This window comes from Capricornis sumatraensis, chromosome 10 (assembly GCF_032405125.1).
Source record: "Capricornis sumatraensis isolate serow.1 chromosome 10, serow.2, whole genome shotgun sequence".
NCBI lineage: Eukaryota > Metazoa > Chordata > Mammalia > Artiodactyla > Bovidae > Capricornis > Capricornis sumatraensis.
In genome coordinates, this window is record NC_091078.1 from 32,088,629 (window position 1) to 32,115,902 (window position 27,274).

Below are 27,274 nucleotides of genomic sequence, written 5' to 3' on the forward strand. Positions count from 1 at the left end.
TGACAATTCTATGAAGTATGGGCAATAAAGTAATTTTACTAGTTATGTAGCTGGTGGAGTTGGGTATTCTTTTTGTTGTTGTTCGGTTGCACTACTTAAGTACGACATAAAGATGTATTTTATTATGTGATAGAAAATTAAAAAATGATACAGGGAAAACTGGCCATGGACATAGAAGAAAATATAGGAATACTGTGAGTAGGGATCAATTAATTTAGACAATGTTTATTTCTTAATTTACTGCTACATTCCATCAGGGTATCTGTTTTGATGCTATGACAGTCCAGCAGCTAAAACATACCTTTGAAAAACAATTCTAATGCTTATAGTCTTGTAATGTATATATATATATATATATATATAATGCACATAACAAAGATATTGCAAAAAACCTCCATCTACCCACAAACTGATATACGCATAATTTCTGAAACACATACCATATATAAAAATATACCTCTGTGTTGGCTGTGATGCTTTCAGCTCTAAGAAAACTTGAGTTTGTAAGGTACCAGAAAGTATCTTAGGCCCTGTGGGGCATATGGTCTTCTTCAGCCTACTCAGCTCTGCTACTGTAACGTGAAGGCAGCCACAGGCAAAACAAACATTTTTTATTAGTGTTCTAACAAAAGTTGAATTTACAGATACATAAGTTTGAATATCGTATAGTTTTCACATCACAAAATAATCTTTTTCAACCATTCAGAAAGGTAAAACATTGCAGGCAGTGGTCCAGATCTGAATCACTTGCAGAAAAATGTACAACCAAATCAAAGCAAGGCACTGCAGCAGTAAAGTGAGGGGTGAATGCTGGTAGCCAACCTTTTATTTTGCAGACTAATTCAAGAAATACAAATTATTATGATATCTAACATATAGCTCTTCCTTTTTTTAAGACACTATTCTAAGTGCTTTAAAAATATTAACTCATTTACAACTCAAAGCAATCCTATTATCACTTTTTTATGAAAAAGGAAACTGAGGCACAGAGAGGTTAGGTGCGTGCCTCATACTAGAAACAGCCTGGGCAGTAGGAGTCAAAAGTCCATACTCTTAACCTCTATGTCATGTTGCTTCTAGTAGAAAGAAAAAGGTAGTGAAGAACATTTATGACTCTCATACAAAATATAAATTCAGACAGCTCTGCAACTTGCTAAAACAACACTAACATAGATATTTCTTCACATAGTGTTATTTTTTATTGTGTAGGGATTTTCAGCTGTTTTTAAAAATGAACTTGTTGTTGTTTAGTTGCTAAGTCATGTCCAACTCTTTTGTGAACCCATTGACCAGAGCCCTCCAGGCCCCTCTGTCCATGACATTTCCCAGGCAAGAATACAGGAATGAGTGGGTTGCCATCCCAACCCAGAAACTGAACCCATATCTCCAGCACTGGCATTAAGATTCTTTACACTGAGCCACCAGGGAAGCCTTTTTCCTGTAAATGTATCCCTAGTGTAAAATTTGGCCAACCATAAGAGAGTTGCAAATTTTACAGAAACATTTTTATATTCTTTTTGAAGGATTAGTTCAGTAAAATCCATATCCATTCAGAAATAGGGGGAAAAAAGATACATTATAATTTTAAAAGAATACTACACTTAAATATATATTCTGTTAACAACAGGAGTCCCTGCTGAGACTAAATGAGAGATATCTTCATACACATAAAAGTTACTGAACTAAATAAGGCTACATATTTCACTGTGTACAATTATGGATGGGTTCACATGCACATCAAACATCCACAGTCTGTGTTCTGTAGCACACTGACATTCACACATAAGTCCTACATACTAAAGGACTTTTCACATGTGTTAATGATGTCACATTTTTCAATTTATTTGTGCTTTTTACAAAACTTCATATACCTGACATTTGCAGGTTTCTTTAAAACAACCTTGTAATCAGATTTCTGCAACATGACTCCTAGTATAAGTAGTTCCCTTGTACATATTCTCTCAGAATTTTTGTTTAAAAGGTTTCACATATTTAAAATATTTTTTAAAAAGGTTCTATACTTTATGTCACTGATCTGACATTCACTGAAACATCACTTCTTGATAAAGCCTTCCATGTATGTTGTAATCTTTGTGATTATCTCCTTTTAGAATGTGCTAATGAGTCCAACTGGTATAAAAAGATTTCTGAATGCTCAGGATACTGATAGAAATTCCTCATTTATGATGGCTACCCTGAGAGAAATTTCCTGATATTCATTTTTCTTACAGGATTTCTCTTGTATGGTTTAAATGTTGTACAATAAAGTATGACGTCTGAAAGAGAGGTTTCCCTCATGTTTTACCATTTGTAGTGTTTCTACCATGTATGTTGTCTGAAATTTAGTAAAAGTCTGACACATGGTGAAAATTTCTCCCTAACAGATTTACTAAAATTTCAGATTGGCTGAAATTTTCTCATATTGAAGATATGTCTTTGTCTTGTGTTAGTTATCTGATTATTCTGAAGGACAAATTCAGACAGAAGAATTCTCCAATTGATATTGTTTATAAGCTTTTCCCTTCTGTGTGTGTCTTCTGATGTGCAGTGAGTTTTGATTTTTGAAAAAATGTTTCCTTACACTCCTTACATTCATAGGGTTTCTCTCCTGTGTGTTTTCTCTGATGTATAACAAAATGTGACTTCTGAGAGAAAGATTTCCCACATTCCTTGCATTCATAGGGTTTCTCTCCTGTGTGAGTCCTTTGATGTAATCTGAGGACTGAGTTCACAGAGAAAGATTTACCACATTCATTACATTCATAGGGCTTCTCCCCTGTGTGTTTTCTCTGATGTTTAGTGAGGTCTGATTTATAGTAAAAGGTTTTTCCACATTTATTACATTCAAAGGGTTTCTCCCCTGTATGAGTTCGTTGATGTACTGTTAAAGCTGACTTCTGGTAGAAGCATTTACCACATTCCTTACATTCATAGGGTTTCTCTCCCGTGTGAGTTCGCTGATGAGTTTTGAGGTGTGAATTTCTAGAGAAGAATTTCCCACATTCCTTACATTTATAGGGTTTCTCCCCTGTGTGTGTTCTCTGATGTACTGTGAGGTGTGATTTCTGGGAAAAGGACTTCCTACATTCCTTACATTCATATGGTTTCTCCCCTGTGTGTGTTTTCTGATGTACCATGAGGTATGCCTTAACATAGAAGAACTTCCCACATTCAGTACATTCAAAGGGTTTTTCTCCTGTGTGTGTTTTCTGATGTTCCATGAGGTGTGGCTTCTGGTAGAAGGATTTCTCACACTGATTACATTCGTAGGGTTTCTCTCCTGCATGAGTTCTCAAATGTCTACTGAGAGATGACAGATGGTAGAAAGTTTTCTTACATTCTTTACATTCATAGGTCTTCTCTCTGGTAGGAGTTTTTGGTTGTCTTGTGAGGTCTCCATTCTGAGAGTCGGATTTCTCACATTCGCTGGGTTTGTCCTTTGAATGAGTATGCTCATGTATTATGAGGATAGACTTCTGGTAGAAGGACTTTCCACATTCATTACATTTATAGGTTTTCTCATTGGTATGAGTTTTCTGATGTTTCTTGAGTTCTCCATTCCTAGAGAGAAATTTCCAAATTTGTTAATGTATAAGACTTTGGGGTGAGGGGGTGGGGGTTGGGTCTGCTGTATATATTTTCTAAGTAACTCTGAGAACTGGTTTCTAGAGGTTTTTCCAATATTCATTAGATTCATAGGTTTCTCTATTGTGAATATTCTATGTTGACATACACTGTGGTTTAACATTTGGTAGAAGGTATTTCATTTGCATTATATTCTCCAGGTTTCTCATCGCCTGAACTTGACTTTGTATAATAAAGCCTCTATTATTATGTAAATAAGAAGAATCAAAAGGCTGTTTGAGAGTTTTAATCTCCTGATCTTGAATTATAAAAGGTCTCTATTATGAAAGAGGGCTTTCCCATTTGGATTATGTTCTTTGGAATTTGCTTCAGTTTTCTCATTTATCGTTAACTAGTGGAGAAGGCAATGGCACCCCACTCCAGTACTCTTGCCTGGAAAATCCCATGAACAGAGGAGCCTGGTGGGCTGCAGTCCATGGGGTCGCTAACAGTCGGACACAACTGAGTGACTTCCCTTTCACTTTTCACTTCCATGCATTGGAGAAGGAAATGGCAACCCACTCCAGTGTTCTTGCCTGGAGAATCCCAGGGACGGGGGAGCCTGGTGGGCTGCTGTCTATGGGGTCACACAGAGTCGGACACGACTGAAGTGACTTAGCTGCAGCAGCAGTGCTGTTCCACTTTCAGTACCCCTATTAAGACTCCTTCTTAAAAAGCTTCTAATCTCAAAATTGAATTCTTGAACTTGCCTTGAATTTTCAGCTTGGCTTTCCGGGCATCTTGCTCCTTGGTCATGAGTATTGCATAGGTCTTCTACAAAGGAATCCAAAATGTAATACTTTATACATCTTAACATATTATTATGGTCATAGGGTCATATGGTCTTAGGTTTCAGGCTATTATTCTCAAATGAAGGAGTTCTTAAGTGCAAACCTCCTCTATCTCAGGGGCTTAGAAAAAACATATAAATAACACTAAAACCTGCTATAGCAGAGAGGGAGAGATCTACAAATATGACCTTAAAAACTTGGAGGAGAAAGTGAAGACAAAAAAAACCCCACAAAGAATAGGGAGCAGAAAACAAAAGGTATTCAAAGTGCTGCTGAACAAGAATGTGAGACTCATAGTGCATGATGTGAGCCCATTAAGGACAATGAATAGTAAGTAAGGTGATAAGGAAAATTAGTAGACAACTGTGTTCACTGGAAATATCAAAGGAAAGATTACATTAGATGAAGGAGCTAAGTATAGGTCTTTACCTACTCAAACTTAGTTTACAGTGTTAGGATTTCTAGTAATTAGACTATAAACTTCCACTTTATTCCTCTTTGCCCATACCCAACAATCTAGATGACAACACTAAAGTGACCTTCTCAGAACATCCATTTCCTTATGTTTAGAGGAAAATTCTTCTCTTTCTAGTTGGCTGGTTCAGAAGACCCAGAAACACACACATCCAAAAGGAAAGATTTAAGAAAAAGCAGAGTACAAGCCATCCCACAGAATGAATTCTCAGTTGTAGCACCAGAGATTTTCAATACTGCCAAATACTGCATCTGTGACTCAACACTAGTCTTATTCTGCTTTTACATCTTAGCTCCCACATCTATGCTTCAATTTTCTACATGATCTTTAAAGGGTAATTATTCAATGTCATTCTAGAATCTTTACAGACCTTCATGTTTATTCATTTTTAAATGCTTGAAAGAAAAGTGAGCTTATGAGTAGAGATTTGGGGTTAGAATTTCATGGCGCTTGTAAGGAAAACATAGTTATTTGATAGGGATGTGTGCAAGGTTAACTTGGGATACTCATGAAGTAAGATCTTATGTATAAAAAGCATTTAAGAGAGCAGATAAAATGAAGATTAGCACATGTTTTGGGGCCAGAAGGAAAAATAAGATGCAGCAGGCAATAAAGGGCCAGACTAGTTCTTGACAGAAAATTAGGTGTATTTTGTATCAGCTCTGAAATAATATAGCTGATGAAAGGCATAATGATAAGAGAGAATAGTAAGTTAAAATGGTTGCTGAAAATCTAAGACATTTTATTGTTAATGAAAGGAGGAAAAATGGTACTTGAAAATTTTATAAGGTAGATTTTATAAACACTTTAAGATTATAGATTAATGGCAAGGAGTAACTGGAAATTCTAGCAAAAAAACAAAATGAGAGTTTAAGTGAAAGAGAAATATATCTACTTTTAAAATGTCAAGCAAAAGAGGGAATGTTTTTTTAAACAAAAAATCAATTATCTCCATCTGCCCCACACACAAGAGGGAATTTAGATGGGGAGAACAAAAACTGGAGATGTGATTTATGTTGCTTACATATGCAGATCAAGTATCCTCAATCATTTCCAAAAGTTTAGGGCATTTAAAAAAGAGATTCTTAAAAAAAAAATTTCAAAAAGTCAAAGGCACCACTTCCAACTCCCTTATGGAGAAGGAAATGGCAACCCACTCCAGTGTTCTTGCCTGGAGAATCCCATGGATGGAGGAGCCTGATAGGCTACAGTCTATGGGGTCGCAGAGTCGGACACGACTGAGCGACTTCACTTCACTTATACAAGTTATACTTTCTAACTTACCAGGGTTGTTCTGACGTGGAAATTGTACTTCTAATATCCATGGTTCTTTTCCTTGCTTCAACTTGAAGATTGCATTTGGTCTATTTGCACAATAGCCTATTCATAGAAAAGATAAAATAACACAAATTACTTGGAATACAGCAACTCTGAAGGATAAGGAAGTGCAGGTTAGGATCAGAACAATGAAGGTCTCACACAGATTTGGCAAATTTATTCTATTAGGGGAGTGCATGGGGACACAAATATTTTTCTGGTACCTAAAATGGATTCATCAACTTTGACCCTGAAAACCATGCCAATATTCAACCCTACAGGGGATTTACAAATTCCAGTAAGTGAGAAAGGAAATGCAAACTACTGGGAGTTACAGATGCAGAAGATTTCCTCACCCACTGAGATGAGGTGACTGTAGTTCTCCTGCATTACTTCTCTATATAGGGTCCTCTGAGCAGTGTCCAGCAACTTCCATTCCTCCCGGGTGAATTCCACAGTAATATCCTTAAATGTTACTGGTCCCTGAAACAACATATTTCAATTCAAACTTAAGTGATCAAAATAGAGTACCATTAAAAAGACAGGTAAACTAGCTGTTAATGTGTTAACTACAGGATTTACTCTGGAGAGTTAAGATATACTGCTACTCTGTACCCTGTTTTACACATATATAAAATATCTGTTCAGTATATATTTACTAAGATATCACTCCATGCCTAGAACTCTGCTAGAGATACAAAGATGAATGAAAGCAACTATTCTTGTCATCAAGGAGCTTACATTCGAACAGAGAGGCAAAGATTAAATTCATAAATGCAATATGCATAGCAGGTGCTATGACAGAAGTATTTACAAGATAAAAGATGGTCAAAAAGAATGGCCAAGATGGTGGAGAAGGAAGACTCTGAGCTCACCTCCTTCCACAGGCACACTGAAATTACAACTATTTACAGAGCAACTATCTTTGAAAATGATCTGAAGAGTAGCAAGAAAGATTCCCTACAACTAAAGATGTAAGGAAGGAACCATAATGACCTAGATAGGAGGGGTGGAGACACCTCTCTAGTAGTCAAGACCCACATCCCTGAGTAGGTGACCCACAAATGGGAGGCTAGTCAAAACTGTAGAGGTTTTCCCCAAGGAGTCAGAGGTCCAAGCCCCACATTGGGCTCCCCTGCCAAGGGGTCCTGCACCAGGAAGACAAACCTCCCAGAACACCTGGCTTTGTAGGCCAGTAAAACTTGAGAGCCAGAGGGCTATAGAAAACAGACACTCCACTCTAAAGGACATATGCAAACTCTCACACGGTCCAAATCATAGTGCAGAGGCAGTAATCTGAAGGGAGCCTGGCTCAGACCCATTTACAGATCTTGGAGAGCCTCCTGGAGAGTCAGCAGGCAACTGGAACTTCTCTTGAAGACACAGACGCTGGTAGCAGCCACTTTGGAAGCTTGTTCTACATAAGGACACTGGTTCTAATAAGCACCATTTTGGAATCCTCTCTCTAGCCTGTTAGTGCTGAAGGCTTACTGGCCGACTAGTGAGCCATCACCAATCCCAGTATACTTCAGGCTATTCTGTCAGCTGCATTGGGTCCCAGTCCAGGGACCCCATAGGACATGCAGCCAGCCAGGCAGGGACCCAGCCTCTCCCAACTGTGGGCCAGTAGCCACTGCATGAGGCAGGATCTGGCTTCCAACAGGGCTGAGGGTCAACCCTGGCTGCTAGTTTGCCCATAACAGTCAAGCCCACAATAAGGAAGGATTCATGTAGCCCATACATAAGAAGCCCTTAGAGCTTATAGCTGTGATGATCAGAGAAGCATATCCTGCTGGGTTTCTCAGAACATCTCCACTTAAGATAACTTCTCTAAGATTGGGAAATGTAACCAACTTACCAAATGCATAGATATAAAAACAGAGGATTAAACAAAAAGACAGAAAAACATGTTCCACACAACAAGACAAAACCTCAGAAAAAGGACTAAATGAAGTTGAGAAAGCATTCTACCCAATAACAATATCTTTTATGAATACCTTTAACAAGTTACTAGTAAATCAAATCGAGCAAAATAAAAAAATATTATAATTTACACCGTGACTTTGTGTGATTTATCCCAGGAATGCAAGAATGGCTCAACATACTAAAGTCAATCAATTACATTAACAGAGCAAAGGGGGAAAAGTAGATCATTTCAGATGATGCAAAAAAGCGTTTGACAAAATTCAACACTTTCATGATAAAAACATTTAGTAGACTAGAAATAGAAGGAAACTCCTTCAAAATGATAATATTTTTAATCCACCTCTATCCCAGCTAACTTTATACTCAATAGTGAAAGACAAAACTACATATAGAATATCCCTAAGAATCCACAAAAATAGAGCTAATAAACAAAGTCAGCACATTTCAGAATTATAAGATCAACACACAAACATCAGTTGTGCTTCTATTTACCAGTAATGAAAATCCAAAAGAGAAATTAAGACAATTCCATTTAATGTAGCATCAAAAAGAATAAAATACCTAGGGATTAATCTACTCAAGGAGTATATAAGACTTACACACTGAAAACTGCAAAACATCACTGGAAGTATTAAAGAAGACCTAAATAAAAGAAATGATAGTATGTGTTCATAGACTGTAAGACTTAATATAGTTCAGGTGACAGTACTACTCAAAGTAATTTATAGAATCAATGAAATGGCTATTAAAATCTCAATGACTCCTGCACAGAAATAGAAAAGCCAATTCTCAAATTTATACGGAATTGCAAAGAGTCTCTAACAGTCAAACAAAATTGGGAAAGAAACAGTCAAAGGACGCCTATTTATTTAAAATCTTACCGTTAAAAGATGACACAAAAAAAGAAAACTACAGGCCAATATCACTGATGAACATAGATGCAAAAATCCTTAACAAAATTCTAGCACAATCAGAATCCAACAACACATTAAAGAGATCATACATAATGACCAAGTGGGCTTTATCCAGGGATGCAAGGATTCTTCAATATCTGCAAATCAATCAATGTAATACACCACATTAACAAATTGAAAAATAAAAGCCATATGATTATCTCAATAGATGCAGAGAAAGCCTTTGACAAAATTCAACATCCATTTATGATAAAAAAAATCCTCCAGAAAGCAGGAATAGAAGGAACATACCTCAACATAATAAAAGGCTATATATGACAAACCCACAGCAAACATTATCCTCAGTGCTGAAAAACTGAAAGCATTTCCCCTAAAGTCAGGAACAAGACAAGGGTGCCCACTCTCACCACTACTATTCAACATAGTCTTGGAAGTTTTGGCCACAGCAATCAGAGCAGAAAAAGAAATAAAAGGAATCCAAATTGGAAAAGAAGAAATAAATAAAACTCTCACTGTTTGCAGATGACATGATCCTCTATATGGAAAACCCTAAATACTCCACCAGAAAATTACTGGAGCAAATCAATGAATATAGTAAAGTTGCAGTATATAAAATCAACACACAGAAATCCCTTGCATTCCTATACACTAATAATGAGAAAATAGAAAGAGTAATTAAGGAAACTATTCCATTGACCATTGCAACGAAAATAATAAAATACTTAGGAATATATCTACCTAAAAAAAAAAGACCTATATATAGAAAACTATAAAACACTGGTGAAAGAAGTCAAAGAGGACACTAATAGATGGAGAAATATACCATGTTCATGGAGCGGGAGAATTGATATAGTGAAAATGAGTATACTACCCAAAGCAATCTATAAATTCAATGCAATCCCTATCAAGCTACCAACAGTATTTTTCACAGAGCTAGAATAAATAATTTCACAATTTGTATGGAAATACAAAAAACCTTGAATAGCCAAAGCAATCTTGAAAAAGAAGAATGGAACTGGAGGAATCAACCTGCCTGACTTCAGGCTCTACTATAAAGCCACAGTCATCAAGACAGTATGGTACTGGCACAAAGACAGAAATATAGGTCAGTGGAACAAAATAGAAAGCCCAGAGATAAATCCATGCACCTATGGACACCTTATCTTTGACAAAGGAGGCAAGAATATACAATGGATTAAAGACAATCTCTTTAACAAGTGGTGCTGGGAAAACTGGTCAACCACTTGTAAAAGAATGAAACTAGAACACTTTCTAACACCATACACAAAAATAAACTCAAAATGGATTAAAGATCTAAATGTAAGACCAGAAACTATAAAACTCCTGGAGGAGAATATAGGCAAAACACTCTCTGACATACATCACAGCAGGATCCTCTATGACCCACCTCCCAGAATAACTGGAAATAAAAGCAAAAATAAACAAATGGGATCTAATTAAAATTAAAAGCTTCTGCACAACAAAGGAAACTATAAGCAAGGTGAAAGGACAGCCTTCAGAATGGGAGAGAATAATAGCAAATGAAGCAACTGACAAAGAGTTAATCTCAAAAATATATAAGCAACTCCTGCAGCTCAATTCCAGAAAAATAAATGACCCAATCAAAAAATGGGCCAAAGAACTAGACAGACATTTCTCCAAAGAAGACATACAGATGGCTAACAAACACATGAAAAGATGCTCAACATTACTCATTATCAGAGAAATGCAAATCAAAACCACAATGAGGTACCATTTCACGCCAGTCAGAATGGCTGCTATGCAAGTCTACAAGCAATAAATGCTGGAGAGGGTGTGGAGAAAAGAGAACCCTCTTACACTGTTGGTGGGAATGCAAACTAGTACAGCCACTATGGAGAACAGTGTGGAGATTCCTTAAAAAACTGGAAATAGAACTGCCATATGACCCAGCAATCCCACTGCTGGGCATACACACCGAGGAAACCAGAATTGAAAGAGACACGTGTACCCCAATGTTCATCGCAGCACTGTTTATAATAGCCAGGACATGGAAGGAACCTAGATGTCCATCAGCAGATGAACGGGTAAGAAAGCTGTGGTACATATACACAATGGAGTATTGCTGCTGCTGCTGCTAAGTCACTTCAGTCGTGTCCTACTCTGTGTAACCGCATAGACAGCAGCCCACCAGGCTCCCTCGTCCCTGGGATTCTCTAGGCAAGAACACTGGAGTGGGCTGCCATTTCCTTCTCCAGTGCATGAAAGTGAAAAGTGAAAGTGAAGTCGCTCAGTCGAGTCCGACTCTTCGCGACTCCATGGACTGCAGCCTACCAGGCTCCTCCGTCCATGGGATTTCCAGGCAAGAGTACCAGAGTGGGGTGCCATTGCTTTCTCCATATACACAATAGAGTATTACTCAGCCATTAAAAAGAATACATTTGTATCAGTTCTAATGAGGTGGATGAAACTGGAGCCTATTATACAGAGTGAAGTAAGCCAGAAAGAAAAACACCAATACAGTATACTAGCGCATATATATGGAATTTAGAAAGATGGTAACGTTAACCCTGTATGAAAGACACCAAAAGAAACACAGATGTATAGAACAGTCTTTTGGACTCTCTGGGAGAGGGCAAGGGTGAGATGATTTGGGAGAATGGCATTGAAACATGTATATTATTATATGTGAAACGAATTCCCAATCCAGGTTCGATGCCTGATATAGGATGCTCAGGGCTGGTGCACTGGGATGACCCAGAGGGATGGTATGGGGAGGGAGGTGGATGGGGTATTCAGGATGGGGATCGCATGTACACTCGTGGCGGATTCATGTCAATGTATGGCAAAACCAATACAATATTGTAAAGTAATTAGCCTGCAATTAAAATAAATAAATTATACTAAAAGAATAAAAAATAAAATAAAATCTTACTATTAAAGCCTCAGTATCAAAACAGTGTGACTGGCATAAAGACAGACATATTGTCCAACAGATAGAAATGAGAGTCTGAAAATAAAACCATACATCTATGGCCACTTCATTTTCAACAAGGAAGTAAAAACCATTTGATGGAGAAAGAATAATTTCTTCAACAAATGACGCTGGCAACTAGATGACCACATGCATAAGAAGAAAACTTGGCCTCTACCTCACTGCATTTAAAAAAAATTAATTCAACATAGATCACTGACCTAAATATTAAGAGCGAAAAATATAAAACTCAGAAGAAAACATAGGAATAAATTTCCTTATCTTGAATTTGACAACAGATTCAAGATATGACACCAAAATGTACAAGCATTAAAAGAAAAATAAACTGACCTTATCAACTTTAAAACTTTTACAGGGACTTCCCTGGTGATCTAGTATTAAGACTCTGTAGTTCCAATAGAAGGGGCATGGGTTTGATCCCTGGTTTGGGACCTAAGATCCCATATTCCACACAGTGTGGCAACCAAGAAAATATATATAAATTAAAATTTGCATGCATCATAGAATAGTACCAAAATAGGAAAAAAATATAACTCACAGAATAGAATATTTGCAAATCATATATCTGATAAAGGTATATTATCCAGAATATATAAAATATACTTAAAAATTCAATAACAAAAAAAGATAACCCCGGCAAAAAATGAGTGAAGAAATTGAGCAGACATCTCTCTAAGTTATACAAATGAGCACATGAAAAGATGCTGAACATCATCATTAGTCTTCAGGGAAAAGCCAAATCAAAACCACAGTGATATCACTTCCCATTCATTATATACAGGATGCTTGGGGCTGGCGCACGGGGATGATCCAGAGAGATGATATGGGGTGGGAGGTGGGAGGGGGATTCATGTTTGGGAACTCATGTACACCCATGGCGGATTCATGTCAATGTATGGCAAAACCAATACAGTATTGTAAAGTAAAATAAAGTAAAAAATAAAAATTAAAAAAAAAGCAAAACAAAATAACAGGTAATGGGGAGGATACGGAGAAATTGTAATCCTTATACATTGCTTGTGGGACTATAAAACGGTACAGCTGCTATGGAAAAGTTCGTAACTCGAAAAGTTAAATATACAATCACCATTTGGTTCAGTTCAGTTGCTCAGTCGTGTTCGAACTCTTTGTGACCCCATGATTTGCAGCATGCCAGGCCTCCCTGTCCATCACCAACTCCTGGAGTTCACTCAGACTCACGTCCATCGAGTTGGTGATGCCATCCATCCAGCCATCTCATCCTCTGTTGTCCCCTTCTCTTCCTGCCCCCAATCCCTCCCAGCATCAGAGTCTTTTCCAATGAGTCAACTCTTCGCATGAGGTGGCCAAAGTATTGCACTTTCAGCTTTAGCATCAGTTCTTCCAAAGAACACCCAGGACTGATCTCCTTTAGAATAGACTAGTTGTATCTCCTTGCAGTCCAAGGGACTCTCAAGAGTCTTCTCCAACACCACAGTTCAAAAGCATCAATTCTTTGGCGCTCAGCTTTCTTCACAGTTCAACTCTCACATCCATACATGACTGCTGGAAAAACCATAGCCTTGACTAGACAGACCTTTGTTGGGAAAGTAATGTCTCTGCTTTTGAATATGCTATCTAGGTTGTCATAACTTTCCTTCCAAGGAGTAAGCATCTTTTAATTTCATGGCTGCAGTCACCATCTGCAGTGATTTTGGAGCCACCCCAAAAATAAAGTCTGACACTGTTTCCACTGTTTCCCCATCTATTTCCCATGAAGTGATGGGACCGGATGCCATGATCTTCATTTTCTGAATGTTGAGCTTTAAGCCAACTTTTTCACTCTCCACTTTCACTTTCATCAAGAGGCTTTTTAGTTCCTCTTCACTTTCTGCCATAAGGGTGGTGTCATCTGCATATCTGAGGTTATTGTTATTTTTTCCAGCAATCTTGATTCCAGCTTGTGCTTCTACCAGCCCAGCGTTTCTCATGATGTACTCTGCATACAAGTTAAATAAGCAGGGTGACAATGTACAGCCTTGATGTATGCCTTTTCCTATTTGGCACCAGTCTGTTGTTCCATGTCCAGTTCTAACTGTTTCTTCCTGAGCTGCATACAGGTTTCTCAAGAGGTAGGTCAAGTGGTCTGGTATTCCCATTTCTTTCAGAATTTTCCACAGTTTATTGTGATCCACACAGTCAAAGGCTACAACCCATCAATTCCACTTCTAGATACATACCCAAAAGATTTGAAAACAGATGCTTGTACACAAAAGCTATAGTAGCACTATTCACAAAAGCCAAAAAGTGAAAGCCACCTAAATCTCAATCAATGGATGAACTGATAAACAATTGTGGTATAAACATACAATGGAATATTATTTTTCATAAAGTACTGATACAAGGTATAGGGTGAATGAACTTGGAAAACATGCTAAATGAAAGAAGCCAAACAGAAAAAGGGTGAATGAACTTGGAAAACATGCTAAATGAAAGAAGCCAAACAGAAAAGGTACATATTATATGATTCCACTTATATGAAATATTCAGAATGGGTAAATGCACAGAGACAAGGGCTGCTGCTGCTGCTGCTAAGTCGCTTCAGTCGTGTCCGACTCTGTGCGGCCCCAGAGACGGCAGCCCACTAGGCTCCCCTGTCCCTGGGATTCTGCAGGCAAGAACACTGGAGTGGGTTGTCATTTCCTTCTCCAATGCATGAAAGTGAAAGTGAAGTTGCTCAGTCGTGTCTGACCCTCAGCAACCCCATGGACTGCAGCCTTCCAGGCTCCTCTGTCCATGGGATTTTCCAGGCAAGGGCTAGGAGAGGGAATAGGTTAACAACTGTTTAATGGGAATGGGGTTTTCTTTTGGGATGATGAAAATGTTTTTGAACTATATGTTGTAGTGGTCCCACAACATTGTGGATATACTAAATTGTACCCAATTGTATACTTTAAAATGGTCAATATTCTGTGAATTTCACTTCAATTAAAACCAATAAAACCTTCTAACAAATCTTAAGGCCCAAATGGTGTCAATGGTGAATTCCACCAAACATTGATGGTGAAACAATACCAATTATACACAATCTTTCCTGGTGGCTCAGACAATAAAGCATCTGCCTGCAATGTGGGTGATCTGGGTTCGATCCCTGGGTCAGGAAGATCCTCTGGAGAAGGAAATGGCAACCCACTCCAGTACTTTTGCCTGGACAATTCCATGGACAGAGGAGCCTGGTAGGATACAGTCCATGGAGTCGCAAAGAGTTGGACATGACTAAGTGACTTCTCTCTTTTCTCTCTACCATAAAACAAAGAGGAGAGAACTGTTCTCAATTCATTTTATGAAGCTCATATTACCCTGATACCCAAATAACAGAAACATTACCATAAAAGAAAACTACAGTGGAGGTTGGCACCTGTTTGTACCAGATCAGAGTGGTGGTTGTTAAATTTTTAGCAATTAATTAAAATTATTTTGTAGCTTGAAATTAGCCACAGCAGGGGTGTTTATACCATAGAAGTTGGTAAACAATACAAAACCAGGTTTCTCTCTCAGTATCCAAAACTCTGATCGTTAAACACTTACCAGCATATTGACTACCAACCAGTATCTCTCATGATTATGATACAAAAATCTTCAACAAAATATCAGCAAGTCCACTATCTGATTTCAAGACTTATCACAAAGCTGTATTAATTGTGTTGTTAGCAAAAGGATAAACACTCAGGATCAGTGGAACAAAAATAGTGTGTCCAGTAATAGAACCACACATATAATTTCGATAAAGGTTCAAAAGAAATTCAGTGGATAAACAGTCATTTCAAAAAACAGTGCTGGAACAATGAACGGTTAATCAAACTGCAGACTTTCACCAGTCTTTTCTTTAATGTCCCTTTTTCTATCCCATGATCTAATTCAGAATACTATATTGCATTTAGTTGTCATATCTCTTATGGTTTGTGACAGTCTTTCCTGTATTTTATGACTTTGACAACTTTGAGAAATACTAGACAGATACTTTTTAGAATGCCTTTTAATTTGGATTTTGTCTAGTGTTTTTCCATTTGATTAGACTGAGATTAGACTGAGATTCTCTGGGAGAATAACCCAGATCCCTTCTTATCACAGTATATCAGGGGATATATCATATCACAGGTGACGTTAACCTGGATCACTTTCTAAGGTAGTGGTTGCCAATTTTCTCCACTGTAAAGTAACTATATCTCCTTTTCATACTCTATTCTTTGAAAGCAATCACTAAGTCTAGCCCATATTCAAGAAAGGAGAGAATAGGCCCCATGTCCAAGAAGGGGTAGAATCTAGATATATTATTTGAAATTCTTCAGAGGGCTCTCTTCTTCCCATTTATTTATTCAATCATTTACTTATATCACTATGGTCTCAAATATTTATTACTTAGGGTTAGAATACAATACCATGTTATTTATTTTGTTGCTCAAATTGTTCCAGCTTTGTTACAAGTCCAGTGGCCACAGGACTGGAAAAGGTCAGTTTTGATTCTGGTCCCAAAGAAAGGCAATGCCAAAGAATGCTCAAACTACTGCACAATTGCACTCATCTCACATGCTAGTAAAGTAATGCTCAAACTTCTCCAAGCCAGGCTTCAGCAATATATGAACCATGAACTTCCAGATGTTCAAGCTGGTTTTAGAAAAGGCAGAGGAACCAGAGATCAAATTGACAACATCCACTGAATCATCGAAAAAGCAAGAGAGTTCCAGAAAAACATCTATTTCTGCTTTATTGACTATGCCAAAGCCTTTGACTGTGTGGATCACAATAAACTGTGGAAAATTCTGAAAGAGATGGGAATACCAGACCACCTGACCTGCTTCTTGAGAAACCTGTATGCAGGTCAGGAAGCAACAGTTAGAACTGGACATGGAACAACAGACTGGTTCCAAATAGGAAAAGGAGCATGTCAAGGCTGTATCTTGTCACCCTACTTAATTAACTTATATGCAGACTATATCATGAGAAACGCTGGACTGGAAGAAGCACAAGCTGGAATCAAGATTGCTGGAAAAAATAACAATAACCTCAGATATGCAGATGACACCACCCTTATGGCAGAAGGTGAAGAAGAACAAAAGAGCCTTTTGATGAAAGTGAAAGAGGAGAGTGAAAAAGTTGGCTTAAAGCTCAACATTCAGAAAATTAAGATCATGGCATCTAGTCCCATCACTTCATGGCAAATAGATGGCAAAACAGTGGCTCACTTTTATTTTTGGGGGGCTCCAAAATCACTGCAGATGGTGACCGCAGCCATGAAATTAAAAGATGCATACTCCTTGAAAGGAAAGTTATGACCAACCTAGACAGCATATTAAAAAGCAGAGACATTACTTTGTCATCAAAGGTCTGTCTAGTCAAGGCTATGGTTTTTCCAATGGTCATGTCTGGGTGTGAAAGTTGAACTATAAAGAAAGCTCAGTGCTGAAGAACTGATCCTTTTGAACTGTGGTGTTGGAGAAGACTCGAGAGTCCCTTGGACTGCCAGGATATCCAACCAGTCCATCCTAAAGGAGATCTGTCCTGAGTGTTCATCGGAAGGACTGATGTTGAAGCTGAAACTCCAATACTTTGGCCACCTGACGCAAAGAGCGGACTCATTTGAAAAGACCTTGATGATGGGAAAGATTGAGGGCAGGAGGAGAAGGAGATGACAGAGGATGAGATGGTTGGATGGCATCACCGACTCAATAGACATGAGTTTGGGTAAACTCCGGGAGTTGGTGATAGACAGGGAGACCTGGCGTGCTGTGGTTCATGGGGTCACAAAGAGTCAGACACTACTGATTGACTGAACTGGACTTTTGAGAAGTCCTTAATTTCTAATACTACAAAATGCTCTGGGCTTATTTTATGTTAGCCTTGCCTTTGCCCTAGAGTCAATCATTTTCTCTGTGAAATTCTGGTTCCTTTTATTGTAGAATGATATTTAGAAACAAAGATCTGTGTGCAAGTTTTGCTCATGGCTACTAAGATGTCACTGCTTATAGGCCCTCTCAGCAGATAGTAAGTACATGTAAGTTTGCATATTAACTCATGTACATACACATCTTTAAATTTTTCTGTATCATATACATGCTAAGTTAATATGTGTTAAGATAACATATATCATTTTCTTTTCAATAAATGGCAATGAAAAAAATGAGGATCCATACACAAAAATGAACCTTAGTCAGTAACTTATTCTTCATAGAAAAATCAAGTATAGATCTAAATATAAAATGTTAAACTACAAAAATTTTTTAGAAGAAAAGTCTTTTTGACTTTAAAGACACTTTAGACATGATACCAAAAGAAATTAAAAAGAAAAATCTGGAGTTCATCACATTTTCATGAAATACACTGTTAGATGAATAAAAGATTAGCCACAAATAGTGAGGAAAATATTTGAAAATCACAAATCTAACAAAGTATTGTTCTTGTATACAGAATACATAAAGAATTTTGGACATTCATTAAGAAAACAGCCCAATTTAAAAATGAACAGAAGATTTGAAGAGACACTTAACAATAGAAGATATATGGCTAACACAAGCACATCGAAAGATTTTCAGTATTATTAGTCATTAGAAGAATGCATATTAAAACCACAATGGGATAGCAAAGCACACCTATCTAAATAATTTTAGAAAAAAAGCAAACTGAAATACCAAGTGCTGACAAGAATAGGAAATAAGTGGAACTCTGATCCATTGCAGTAAGAGCACAAGCTATTCAAGAAAACAATTTGGCAGTTTCTTATAAAGTTAATTATAACAATACCATATGACCAAGTAAGCACATGCTGAAGTATTTACCCAAAGAGAAATTAAAATCTGGGTACACACAAACATCTGAATGCAAATGTTTGTAACAGTTCTTTTTGTAATTGCCCCCCCAAACCAAAACAACCTATATATTTTTCAACTGGTATATGGGGTACACACATACAACTGAATCCTTATTGTTTAGTCAACAAGTCATATCCAACTCTTTCACAGCCCCTTGGACTGTGGTCCACCAGTCTTCTCTGTGGGATTTCCCAGGCAAGAATATTGGAGTGGGCTAACATCTCCTCTTCCAGGGGATCTTTCTGACCAGGGATCATACTCGTGTCTCCTGCATTGGCAGGCAGATTCTTTAAAACTGCTGAGCCACCAGGGAATTGCCATATGATCCAGCAATCCCACTTCTAGTTATGTATACAAAAGAATTCAAAGCAGGGACACAAACAGATATTTGTACACCAATGTTCATAATAAAAGCATTATTCACAATAGCTACAAGGTACAAGTAACCAAGATGTCCACCAACAAATGTAAACAAAATTATGTATATTACATAAGCAAAATGTAATATGTATCAAACAATGGAATATTATTTGGCCCTAAAAAGAAGGGAATCCTGTGACATGCTACAACACGGATGAGCCTTAAAGACACTGTTCTGAGTCAAATAAGCCAGGACAAATACTATAGGATTCTACTTATATGAATCACCTGGAGTAGTCAAATTCATACAGATAGAAAGTAGAATGGTGTTTCCCAAAGTATGGGGGGAATGAGAGTTATAGTTTAATGTGTGTGGAGTTTCAGTTTGGGATGATGAAGAGAGTTCTGGAGGTGGATAGTGGTGACAGTTGCTTAACAATGTGAATATACTTAATGCCACAAAGCTATACATTTAAAATTTGTTATGATGGCAAATTTTGTTGTGTGTATCTTACTACAATTATAAATAAGTCAACTACAATTTTAAAAAAGAAAAAGAAAAGCAAAAAGTAACCCACCACAAACACAATAAAAGCAGCTATATGAAAGCATCAAATATTAACTTAAGCACTAGAATTTGAAGGGTAAAGATCCAAGGGCTTCCTTGGTGGCTCAATGATAAAGAATCCATCTGCCAATGCAGGAGACATGGGTTTCATCCCTGATCCGGGAATATCCCACATGCCTCAGAGCAACTAAGCCCACATGCCACAACTCTTTAGCCTGTGCTCTAGAGCTTGGAAACCAAAACTACTGAATCCCCACATGCCCTAGAGTCCATGCTCTGCAGCAAGAGAAACCCACACACCTCAACTAGAGAATAGCCCCCATTTGCTGCAACTAGAGAAAGTCTGCGCAGTAATGAAGGCCTAACACAGCCAAAAATAAATATTTTTTAAAAGATTCAAGAAAAAAGTGAAATTAATTGAGATAAGTCCTACCCCTGCTTAGAATTTTCAGGGCATTTTCAAATTTCATAGTCAGGATAAAAATGTAAAGCAAGAGCACCTCAGGGCTAGGATCTCTAAAATAAGGATAAAGAAACAATTCCTTAATAGAATGTAGAGGAGCAAAAGAGAAACTGATCTTACCTTAACAATGAGAACAAGCCCCTAACCTAGAAAACTGTTTTCTAAAGTCAGAGATCTGAGAATCTAAAGGTAAACAAAGGAAAAAATTCAGAAGAGACAAATATTTCAAAAGCGAACAGAAAACCACAGTTTATTTCATTCTTCAGGGCAAGCAGGTAAGAGAGGAAACTGTTCAACTTTTAATAAACATTTAATGTTTGCTTATGATCTTGTGTGATGATCAGAATCCCTAAGAACTCTGGTCACAAAGCAAGCCAACACCAACTTGCCGGTTGACACTACCTGGTAACTGAATGGGGATTTCATATTCAAGAGGTCCCTAAACAGAAGCTTTGTATCTGCAGAACTTCTTTACTTCCTATCAAATGTCACAAAGTTATGTTTATTTTAAGCTGGGGAAGCAGTTTCTGGAACCAAAGGAAAGCATAATTTATATGGATGCTCTGAAATACAAATACTATCTCCCCCCATCAGTCAATTCAGTCGCTCAGTCATGTCCGACTCCTTGTGACCCCACGGACTGCAGCATGCCAGGCTTCCCTGTCCATCACCAACTCTCAGAGCTTGCTCAAACTTATGTCCATTGAGTTGGTGATACCATCCAAGCATCTCATCCTCTTTCACTCCCTCTCCTCCTGCCTTCAATCTTTCCCAGCATCAGGGTCTTTTCCAATGAGTCAGCTTTTTGCATCAGGTGGTCAAAGTATTGGAGTTTCAGCTTCAGCATCAGTATTTCCAATGACTAATCAGAACTGATTTCCTTTAGGATTAACTGGTTTGATCTCCTTGCAGTCCAAGGGACCCTCAAGAGTCTTCTCCAGCACCACAGTTCAAAAGCATCAATTCTTCGGCAGTTTAAAAGCATTAATTCTTCGGCGCTCAGCTTCCTTTATGGTCCAACTCTGACATCCATACATGACTATTGGAAAAACCATAGCTTTGACTAGACGGACTTTTGTTGGCAAAGTAATGTCTCTGCTTTTAAATATGCTGCCTAGGTTGGTCATAGTTTTTCCTCCAAGGAGCGTCTTTTAATTTCATGGCTGCAGTCACCATCTGCAGTGATTTTAGAGCGCCCCCCGCCCCACCCCCCGCAAAATAAAGTCAGCCACTGTCCCCATCTATTTCCCATGAAGTAATGGGACCGGATGCCGTGATCTTAGTTTTTTGAATGTTGAGTTTCAAGCCAGATTTTTCACTCTCCTCTTTCTCTTTCATCAAGAGGCTTAGTTCCTCTTCACTTTCTGCCATAAGGGTGGTGTCATCTGCATATCTGAGGTTATTGATATTTCTCCCTGCAATCTTGATTCCAGCTTGTGCTTCATCCAGCCCAGCATTTTGCATGACGTACTCTGCATATAAGTTAAATAAGCAGGGTGACAATACATAGGGGATGACAGAGGTTGATATGGTTGGATGGCATCACCGACTCAATGGACATGAGTTTGAGTAATATCCAGGAGTTGGTGATGGACAGGGAGGCCTGGCATGCTGCAGTCCATGGGGTCACAAAGAGTCAGACACGAATGAGTGACTGAACTGAACCAAACTGAATACACAGCCTTGATGTACTCCTTTCCCAATTTTAAACCAGTCCATTGTTCCACTTCCAATTCTAACTGTTGCTTCTTGACCTGCATACAGATTTCTCAGGAGGCAGGTAAGATGGTCTGGTATTTCCGTCTCTTTAAGAATATTCCAGTTTGTTGTGATCCACACAGTCAAAGGCTTTGGTGTAGTCAATAAAGCACAAGTAGATGTTTTTCTCTAAGTACATGGCAACAACCCTCCAAAGGTTGGGAGCAGAGCACTGGGGCAGAAGAGATGTCTCAGGTGCTAAAAGCTCTACAGGGCAGGAACTCCTCAGTCACCTGAAAGAAAAGCTGAATTCTAGGCTATAAAGCACATCAATGGAGCTTTGGTAGTGTTCACCACCCAAGCCCTGCTGAAGGGAAAGCCTTGATACTGCCCTCAAATCATCTGATGTTGGCGAAGAACTGTGTCTAATTAAAGCCCAGGACCAGCTCAACTACATATGTGATTTAGCAAGCAGAGGAAGGGATGTGCCTTTTTCTGGAGGTATTATTTACTTCAATCTCTACTGTACTTTTACACATAATGTCTGGCACAAAATAAAGAAATTGAAGACATGCAAAGAAGTAGAAAATTTTGATTCATACTGAACAAGGGAGCCTACTGAAACAGACCTACAGATTAACCTGGATGTTGCAATTAGTAGATAAGGACTTTAAAGTAATTACAATAAAACAAAATAAATAAAATTAAATGACCTACTGAAAAAAAAATAGAAAATACAAATGAAATAATGGGGAATCTTAGCAGATAAAGAAAAACAAAGAGGAAAAAAACAGGAATTTTTAGAACTGAATAACACAATATCAGATGTGGATTTTACAGGCTTATGAATGAAGAACACTGACAGAGCAAATGAAGGAAGCCATAAACTTGAAAAAAGTCAGCTGAATAGAAAGAGCCAACCCAAGGGACCCCACGCACAAAACAAACCTCAACTAGATAGATCATCTGAACATTTGGGACAGTATGTACATAGTTCAACATTTGTGTAACTGGAATTTTAGAAAGAAAAAGAGGATGCGGCAAAGAAAATATCTGAAGAGTGAGTTCTGAGAATTAAAAAAAAATGATAAAAGGTAACAACCCATAAATTGTTGTCATTCTTCAAAAGAGATAAATACAGAACAAATCATGCCTATGTACATTATGGTCTAACTATTGAAAACTAAAGATAGAATGAAAATCTGAAGCACAGAGGAGAAAACACATTATATTCAGGTGGATAAAAGTAAGATGAAGACAAGTTTCTCATCAAAAACAACAGAAGCCAGAAGACAAAGAAATCCTAAAAATGCAGGAACAGAAAACTCTCAACACAGTTCTATACCTAGCAAAATATCACTCAAAAACCACAGTGAAATAAAGACTAGCTAAGTAGATTTGTCACCATCAGTGCGGAAGTAATACATGAAATAATAAAATAAGTTGCTTAGACTGAAGGGAATATATACCAGAGAGAACCGTAGACCTGTAGGAAGGAATAATGAGCTCCCAAAGCAGATATATATATAAACAGTAAGAGTTATTTACACATGTGCACACGTTTCTTTAGAATATTAATATTGTTTAAAGCAAAATAACAAGTATTTGGGGGTAAAAAATATACAAGTGAGATATAAGGACCATAAGGTGTGAGGGTATAAAGAGAATTATACTGATAAAAGTTCATTACACTGTTCATGAGTATAGTATTTGAAGACACCATTATTTTAGTGGTGCATGTTGTAATCTCCAGACTAAGGAGTAAACAAAATAACACATAAAGCTTCAAAGTCAATAAAGAAGATACAATGCGATACTCAAAATACTCAAATACTCAATCCAAAGGAAGTACAATAAATCTCATTAGGATAAAAAGAAATATACATAAAACATACTAGAATAAAAGTTATCTTAAAAAGCAGCTAGCCCCAAACAGACAAATTTACTTCAAAGTTAACAGGTGAATTTTCAATAGTACTAGTAGTAGAAGACAGTGAATGCTTTTCAATGTTTAAAAGGTAAAAACTGTCAATCAAGATTTCCACACACAATAAAAAGCTCTTTGTAGATATTTCATATAGAGAAAACTGAGAATTTCTACCAGCAGACCCTCACTAAAACAACAGGCAAGCATAATAAAAACAATAACTAAAAACGCTATTTTCAAACAGATAAAAGCTGATGCCAGTAGAACTTGAGCGATGCAAGAAATAATTAAAGATCTTCTAATTTGGCCAAAATGCCTTAAAAAGATCAAACTCTCTGCATAAATAAACTTTTCCAAGAGTTTGTAGTGATGACTGCACTTAAAATTATTTCAGAAAATAAAAAGGTTACCAATTATTTCTGTTGTCCCAAACTGACCGTTCAGCAGTAAGTTACAGAGACTAAGGTAAGAAAAATGTCATGTGGCACCCCTGAATTAATACTATAAGGAAAAATTTTAAATGTGTTCAATACTGACCAAAGCAGAACTGTAGAATAGGTTAAAATTTTCCCTCTTTCTAGAGTCTCTATTTTTCCCACATTCAAGCCCAAAGGCTATGATTTCTAGTCAATAAAAGAAAATTTCCACACTGAAAATTTATGGCATGGTGGTAATAACACTTCCCAAGTGGGCTGAGAGGATTATGTAAGGCAAACTACATCAAGCACTTATCAAAGGGCCAGGAATTTCATTAATTGCTAAGTATGCTGTTTTGTTTTTTAAAATTACATTCAAAAAGCAAAGAAATGGTTACCACAGAATTCAGAATTTTCTCTGGTTAATGGTAGGATGAGATCTTAAGGAAGGGCACACAGGGCAATTTTCATTGCTTAAGTCAGACAGGACATAGAGCGGTATTACTTAATTAGTATTCCCTAATTATACTGATATGTTGTGTATATTACTTTGACTGCATAAAGTATGATTCTTTATATAATTTAATGAATAAAAAATTAATTTCTATAGCCAATAAAATCCTACATATTCTACTCCCTCTACCTCTTAGGCCTTAAGTTTCACTGCTGTCTCCCAAGTTCACCTCTCTCTAGTTTCAATGTACTAAATACTGTTTCTGGAACATGCCTCATGGTGTCTGCATCTGCTTTTCCATCTATGAAGAATGCTTTTCCTCCAGATTTCTACCTGGATATCTCATTTAATTCAAGATACTCCTCAAATATTACTTTTTAGAGTGGCATTCCCTAATCAACTTACTCCTTCTTCCTCACTTTTAACATGCTGTTCTCTTACATTGCTTGACTTTACCTTTGAGCACATACATCAGAAATACTGCTCAAATATTGACATACTTTATTAACATTAAAAATCACATTCATTAATACTCTTATCAATCTCATCAGAAAAATCTTTATATATTAGCATTTGTTAACTTGGCAAGTTTTCCAACATTCTGGTTTTCACTTCAAAGCACTTTTAATGTTAGCAACAAATACAAACAGGTATTTTCCATCATTTGACAGGCTCACTTCACTCATTTTTGAGAAAATGTATGAATACCACGTGAATACCATAGTTTTTCTGTCAGTTGCTCTTTCACATAAAAACGAGAGTTCATGAAAAAAAGTGGCTAGGTGAGCTCACATATCAATCACTTTAAGTGCTTTTCCTCAAGACAACCAACCATCATATACCAGTATGCAGCAAATTTATGAACTTTCCATTTCATCCCACTGGGTAAGAAAAAGATGTGTACTCAAATGTCAAGATTTAATAAAATTAATAATTTTTACTGTTTCATCAAAGACATCCTTAAGTAAAGGTGGCAATTTTTTTTAACTACGCAACCTATTGTGGAGGCATATAATGTCATTGGTGTCATCATCCTGATTTATGCCAACAGGCAGCTGTGCTTTTACACTATCAGTGCTAATTTCATCAGTGTAAAAGCCAATTTGTATCCTGGTATTATGTTTTGACAGAGAAGGCAATGGCAACCCACTCCAGTACTCTTGCCTGGAAAATCCCATGAACGGAAGAGCCTGGTAGGCTGCAGTCCATGGGGTTGCGAAGAGTTGGACACGACTGAGCGACTGCACTTTGACTTTTCCCTTTCATGCGTTGGAGGAGATGGCAACCCACTCCAGTGCTCTTGCCTGCAGAATCCCAGGGATGGGGGAGCCTGGCGGGCTGCCGTCTGTGGGGTCGCGCAGAGTCGGACACGACTGAAGCGACTTAGCAGCAGCAGCATTATGTTCTGAGGGGCTTCCCTCATGGCTCAGATGGTAAAGAATCTGCCTGCAGTGTGGGAGATCTGGGTTCGATCCCTGGGTTGGAGAAAACCCTGGAGAAGGATATGGCAAATTGCTCCCCTATTCTTGCCTGGAAAATTCCATGGACAGAGGAATATGGCGGGCTACAGACCATGGGGTTGCAGAGAGTCAGGGACGACTGAGCACACACATTATGTTTTGACCTCACAGACTCACTGAAGGGTCTTGGGGTTCCCAGAACACACCTTGTAACTGTTGTTGTATTCAAACAATATCTTCCCCAAAGGTGATTTTTAATGATTTCTACTTTTCTAATTTAATATATGGGCTCTCTTTCATAAAACTCACCGAAAACTTACACACAGAGTGAAATAAAGAAAGAGGTAAATAAATGACTCACCCTGTACTTGTTCATTTTCTGCTGCTATTGGAAAGTATAGAAACTATGAAGTCAGGACAGGAAAAGTTGAAAGACAGAAGTCCTAAGAGACCTTATCTTGAAGTCAGGATCACCTGTGAGAAATTTACATACAACATTTTAGTAAAAGATAAACCTCTGGGAAAATGTCCCTTTGAGCCACGAGAAGGAATAGGAAGGACCACAATAAAGGAGTACCCACCTGTCCATTGGTGACTCATAATCTTGATGAATCTGGACATTTTTGAATCTAAACATGTTTTTCCTATTGGCTGTTTCAAAAATTATGTGTCCATTACTAAACAATACAAACAATTGAAAACTTATATGTCCAATAATAGCAGATTAGTTAATCAAGGTATATAACATATATCCAAAGTATGGAACTCTATACTGGCATTACAAATAATGTTTGTAGAGAAATATCTATTAATATGGAAAATCTTTAAGTTACATAACAATTTTGCCTATCAATATTATAAACCCCACAAGGTTAGAAAGTCTTCAAAGCTCTCAAAAATAGGATGTTTCTTCTTCCTAAATTTCATTTTCTCCAAAATCACTTTTTCAAAAACTTTGACTATAAATGGTATAGTGACAGGGAGGCTCCAGCTCTGCTAAGCTCTATTAACAAACCTAGTGATGGTCTTAGTTCTATGCTTTTATCTTTAACATGAGACGGAATTAGGTAATTTTAAACAATC

The 27,274-nt window shown here is 37.6% G+C and overlaps 1 protein-coding gene across 1 annotated transcript; it reads right to left on the reverse strand.

Annotated features, from left to right (window-relative positions):
• Positions 1-430: 430 nt before the first annotated feature.
• LOC138087058 (zinc finger protein 25-like) lies at positions 431-26,717 on the reverse strand. The gene is made up of 5 exons (XM_068981855.1): positions 26,553-26,717; positions 6,564-6,690; positions 6,175-6,270; positions 4,335-4,398; positions 431-3,561 (listed from the first exon to the last, which is right to left on the reverse strand). The coding sequence occupies exons 1-5, from the start codon at positions 26,565-26,567 to the stop codon at positions 2,508-2,510; spliced, it is 1,356 nt and encodes a 451-aa protein (XP_068837956.1). The 5' UTR covers positions 26,568-26,717; the 3' UTR covers positions 431-2,507.
• Between the last annotated feature and the right edge of the window lie 557 nt (positions 26,718-27,274).